Source organism: Kogia breviceps, chromosome 2 (assembly GCF_026419965.1).
Source record: "Kogia breviceps isolate mKogBre1 chromosome 2, mKogBre1 haplotype 1, whole genome shotgun sequence".
Classification (NCBI taxonomy): Eukaryota; Metazoa; Chordata; class Mammalia; order Artiodactyla; family Physeteridae; genus Kogia; species Kogia breviceps.
Window position 1 is genome coordinate 40,987,831 of NC_081311.1, and position 5,133 is coordinate 40,992,963.

At 43.6% G+C, this 5,133-nt stretch overlaps 1 protein-coding gene across 1 annotated transcript; it reads left to right on the forward strand.

The window, feature by feature from the left end:
- The first annotated feature begins 270 nt into the window (after positions 1-270).
- DKK1 (dickkopf WNT signaling pathway inhibitor 1) lies at positions 271-3,947 on the forward strand. Its single transcript, XM_059052360.2, has 4 exons — positions 271-659; positions 893-1,055; positions 2,223-2,366; positions 2,490-3,947. Exons 1-4 carry the CDS (start codon positions 414-416, stop codon positions 2,741-2,743), a joined length of 807 nt encoding a protein of 268 aa, XP_058908343.1. The 5' UTR covers positions 271-413; the 3' UTR covers positions 2,744-3,947.
- The last annotated feature ends 1,186 nt before the right edge of the window (positions 3,948-5,133 follow it).

Genomic DNA, 5,133 nt, shown 5'->3' on the forward strand with positions numbered 1-5,133 from the left:
CAAGGTAAGGGCACCCGAGTTCCACCCACTTCCCGCATTTATTAAAGTTGTCTCCTCTAATGCTCACTGATTACCATCACCCCGAAGGTGAGCTGGGCAGGGGAACGACTGCGCAGAGTGTCAAAGGCTCCCCTTCATGTACACAAACACACCCCCTTCCAGCCCCTCCCAACGCTTTGAAATCCCAACCCGGCTTTGTTGTCTCCCCCCGCGAGGGGCCGGAATGCTCACAACCCACAGTATAAAGGCAGCCGCGGTGGCGGTGGCGGAGCAGAGCCCCGCAGTCAGGACGCTGGGACCGGTGGAGGCTCTCGGAACCCTGACTCTGCAGCTGCGCCAGCACAGCTTCGTGGGGACCAGGCTTGCAAAGCGACATTCCTCCTTTCTCTTTGTCTCCCCTGAGTCCCTCTGAGATGACGGCTCTGGGCACAGCGGGTGCTGCCCGGGTGTTGGTTACCCTAGTAGCTGCGGCTCTTTGCGGTCACCCTCTGTTTGGAGTCAGTGCCACCTTGAACTCGGTTCTTCTCAATTCCAACGCCATCAAGAACCTGCCCCCACCGCTGGGCGGCGCTGCCGGGCACCCAGGCTTCGCAGTCAGCGCTGCTCCGGGAATTCTGTTCGAGGGCGGCAACAAGTACCAGACCATTGACAACTACCAGGTGAGACGGGTCTTGGGGACCTGGGGACGCTGTGACCCTGAAGGGGTCTTATTGGGGGAGGAGGGCGTAGAACGTGCTGTGTGCAGTTCAAGGCGCATTTGGAAACTTTGCCTTTGGGAGCAGTGGGCGGCAGCAGCTTTTGGAGAGGTGGACAGAAAGGGACTGTGATGAGTCCAGGAGTGTGGTACCTGGCTGCCCAGGTGCCTCACCCTCTCCTGGCCCCCTTCCCGCAGCCGTACCCGTGCGTCGAGGACGAGGAGTGCAGCACCGATGAGTACTGCGCGAGTTCCACCCGCGGAGCGGGTGCAGGCGCGCAAATCTGCCTCTCCTGCAGGAAGCGCAGAAAACGCTGCATGCGTCACGCTATGTGCTGCCCTGGGAATTACTGCAAAAATGGTGAGTCAGGTAGCTTCCTTTCGGACTCAAACCATCCCGCGCTTGTGCGCCTACAGTTGGGAGACAATGCTCTCAGCTTTGAGAACGCTGTGGCACCACCTGCAAATGGGAGTTCAGCGTGCGAGGTGCCCCTGAAATGTTTTCAGGTTAGTGTTTAACCAGGGAGCAAAGAGAAGTACAGAGATATTGGAGCTCCTTATCTCCCTTTGTGCCCCTCGATTACTCAACACGACGTCTTACCTCAGAGTGGGCCCTTCCATAAAAATTTGTCTAGAGGGAGCCTTGATACCATTTGAGAAAGAAGATGGGGAGGGAGGTGGAATTATACAGAGACCAAGGAAACCAGACTGGGCGTTTAGTTGCCTTTTCCATTTTTCTTATGGTGCCTCTCACAGCTCTGCCAAACTAGCCTCTCCCTCAAGATCCCTGTTCAAACTGTTGTCAGTCAGAAGACACAGTGATTTATCTGTGCTGGCCGTTCTTAAAGGAGATCTTGATGCCCTCACATCCTGGCTTCTCCATCCTTCTCTGCCTCTACCTCCTGCTACCTTAAAATAAGTACTCCTCCCCCCAACCACAGATCCACAAAAGTTTAATGTCTCAAAGAGGTAGACTCAGCCAAAGGAGTCTCCAGAAATAAACTTAGGGTGGCGATCCTCCTTAGGACCCAGTAGTACTCCGGGTGAACTAACTAAATCTCTGTAATATAGAAATTATACAGTAAAGTAACTGGTGGTAAAGAGTGTAATCTTCCAGGCAGCAGGCATTGCATTTGCTTAACTTAGTCTGGCAGTACCTATATAGCACCAAGGGCAGAGAAGTTATTTTTAAAAACAATTTTTAAGTGACTGATTTTATTTTTCTTACCCCAAGGGTGATATTAAAATGGGCAGAAATTTCACTGCCACTACCCCAGTTGGTGGGAAAGTATTTTAAGTGGCTAGATTGGGGATGTTACATGTGAGTGCACAGTGTACAGACTGATGCTTCTGTCCATCTGGGGAGTTTTGCTTTAACACTTGGAAGGAAGTTTGGCTCATGTTTAAATTAACGTCACTACAGCGAGGTATCTCAAATTGGTGAAGGCATAACAGACTGCCACTGTCACAGCTATTAGCAGTAACAAATTACAGCTCAGGAGTTAATCACTATCTCCTGTTTCCTTAGGAATATGTATGCCTTCTGATCACAATCATTTCAATCGAGGAGAAATTGAGGAAACCATTATTGAAAGCTTTGGTAATGATCACAGCACCTTGGATGGGTACTCCAGAAGAACTACACTGTCTTCAAAAATGTATCATACCAAAGGTAGGTTAAAGGATCTAAAGACTCATTCTTTTTTGTTAGCACATCAGAAGTGTCTTTCGGATCACCTTAATGAAATAACACAGGCTTAGCAATGACCATGTACTTTTCCTATTGTCTTCCTAGGACAAGAAGGTTCTGTCTGTCTCCGATCATCAGACTGTGCTACAGGGTTGTGTTGTGCTAGACATTTCTGGTCCAAGATCTGTAAACCTGTTCTCAAAGAAGGTCAAGTGTGCACCAAGCACAGGAGAAAAGGCTCTCACGGGCTGGAGATATTCCAGCGTTGTTACTGTGGAGAAGGTCTGTCTTGCCGGATACAGAAAGATCACCATCAAGCCAGTAATTCTTCTAGGCTTCACACCTGTCAGAGACACTAAGCCAGCTGTCTGAACACAGTGGACTCCATTTACATAATATATGCTATGAAAACTGTTTGTGACTTTTGTGAGCTCAATCCTTAAGGATGTACAAATTCTGTGGTTACAGTAAGCATTCCAATAATACCTTCTGAAAATCTGGAGTGTAAGAGCTTTGTTTCTTTGTGGAACTCCCCTGTCATTGATTGCAGTAAATTACTGTGTTGTAAATTTTCAGTGTGGCACTTACCTGTAAATGCAACAAAACTTTTAATTATTTTTCTAAATGTGCTGCATTGTCTATTGTTCCTCTTGTTATGTAAATGTTTGTATACATTGTTATCTTGATTCTGATAAATACTCTATATTGAACTGAAATAAATACTTTCAGCCTATTCCATATTGAATTGAAATAAATACTTTCAGCTTATACTTCTTAAATGCAAAACCCTTTCCCCTTTTAATTCTAGAATCTAGAATGTAAGGAGCTTTTGGAATGATAAGTGATAGGTATGTAAGATTTATCATGAAAATATTAGCTTATTTTCCAAAATGTACTCTCTCAGTTCTTGATTATATTTATCTCTAGGCTGTGATAGTCCTTGAAATAAAATCTAACTTTTAATACCATGAAATACTACAAGTATCAATAAATTTTGGCAGTGTGATCTTAGAGGGCTGTTATGTGTGTGGTGTGTGTGTGTCTGTGTGTGTATAAATACAGTTGACAAATACATGCAGATTTTGTACCAAATTAGTCAGTTTGAAGTATCTTAAATACTACTTCATGCCAGGAAGACTTGGTTCCAATTACTTTGATTTTAAAATAATTATTACCTAAAAATCACAAATCCTCTCTCATTTCGTTCTTTGCTTCTCTTGCTAGATGAACTGAATATTTCAGTTTTTGCTCAACCAGAAATCTGTTCATTGGAAGAGGATAGGGGTATATTGTTTAAAAGAAAACCCATAGAAATGAAGTCTAAACTGACTTTGTGTTTTCATTTGCCAACTTTGATACTGACAAATCTGATATTGGGGAAGGAGAGAGCAACTGTCCCAGTTTACACTTATTCTGTAATATTCAAACATCTACATCAAAACCACAAAATGCTGGGTTTAAGGGACTCCAAAGGACAGTGACTGATAAATTGTCTAAAAAGTTTCCTCAAATAACACAGATGTCCTAGAATGTTTGTTGTTTTTGTATTCCCGGAAGTGGTTCAATTTCAAGGAGTTTTGCCAACAGGACACAAGGGTTGGTTGGTTCTTCCCTGAGAAGGGAACTGGCAGGATGTCTGCTGTTACATTCCTTTTGTTTGGAAGTTTCAGCTTCCTCACCCTGGAGAAACTTTCTTTTTCTACATGTGCTAGTTTGCTGATGTGCCAGGAAGGCCAATTCTAAGGCCTGCCATCTCCAATAAAGCACAACAGAGGAGAGGAAACAGGAAACCCTTTCTTCAAAAGAAGAAAGAAGGGCCTCTGTTTCAAGAGGAGAGAGGAGGAATCATTTAAAGGGCCTTGGCTATGGGATTCCTTCCTTTATGCCGGAACTGGCCGTGGCCAGAGATGCTCCACCTCTGCACATCTTAGCACATCAGCCCTGGTTCTAGCCCTCCTGGCTCCCCATTGCATGACATGGATGGGAGAATGAGAAACCAACCAAAGAGGGATGCCTCTTCTTCCTATCCAGGTGAGGACTTAGGAAGGGATATCAAAAAGAAATTCTGCACAAAAAAAGAATACTAAAAAAACTGTAGTTACTTTATTAGCAGTAATGGAGGCTGGAAGATGGAAGTCAGGTACAATACAAAATCAAAAGAGGATCATTTAAGGAATCTCAAACATTTTAGATAGTGGCTGCTGAAACTTGAATATTTTACTTTTAAACAATTTATTTGAATGGAAAATACATGAACTTGGGAATGCATTCACAAAGCATTTTATCAAATGGTAGCATACTCTATACACTGCCCTGTACCTTGCACTTTTTATTTTACATCCTTGCAGATTATTCTGTGTAATACATAGAGAGGTATCTCATTCCTTTTAATGGTTGCCTTAAAGAGTGTAGTATGTTGGAATGGCTATACTGTAATTTAAAGAGTCATTATTGAGAGACATTTAAATTGTTGCCAGTGTTTTTGTTATAACAAATATTGTGCCATCAGTATAGATTTTGTGTGTGTGTTCATGTGCTGATAAGATAGGAGTATAAGATAATGACTCATTTTTGTAGGAAAATCCAAATTTAAAAAGCATGCTTGCTGTAGCTACTCATAAGGGGGTGGCATGGGCAAAATGACAAGATGTCTGTTTATCATTGATCTAGTGATGATTAAACACTTGCTAAATTGTGTCAAAGGAGGAAGAGGGAAGAGGCTTATCCTACCAATTTTACAGTAAATAGT

Excerpts from the sequence above, each read along its gene's own strand:
- DKK1 (XM_059052360.2), top strand. The coding sequence starts at position 414 with ATGACGGCTCTGGGCACAGCGGGTGCTGCCCGGGTGTTGGTTACCCTA. Across the intron at positions 660-892 it reads AGACCATTGACAACTACCAG|CCGTACCCGTGCGTCGAGGA; the intron begins GTGAGACGGGTC and ends CCCTTCCCGCAG. Across the intron at positions 1,056-2,222 it reads TGGGAATTACTGCAAAAATG|GAATATGTATGCCTTCTGAT; the intron begins GTGAGTCAGGTA and ends CTGTTTCCTTAG.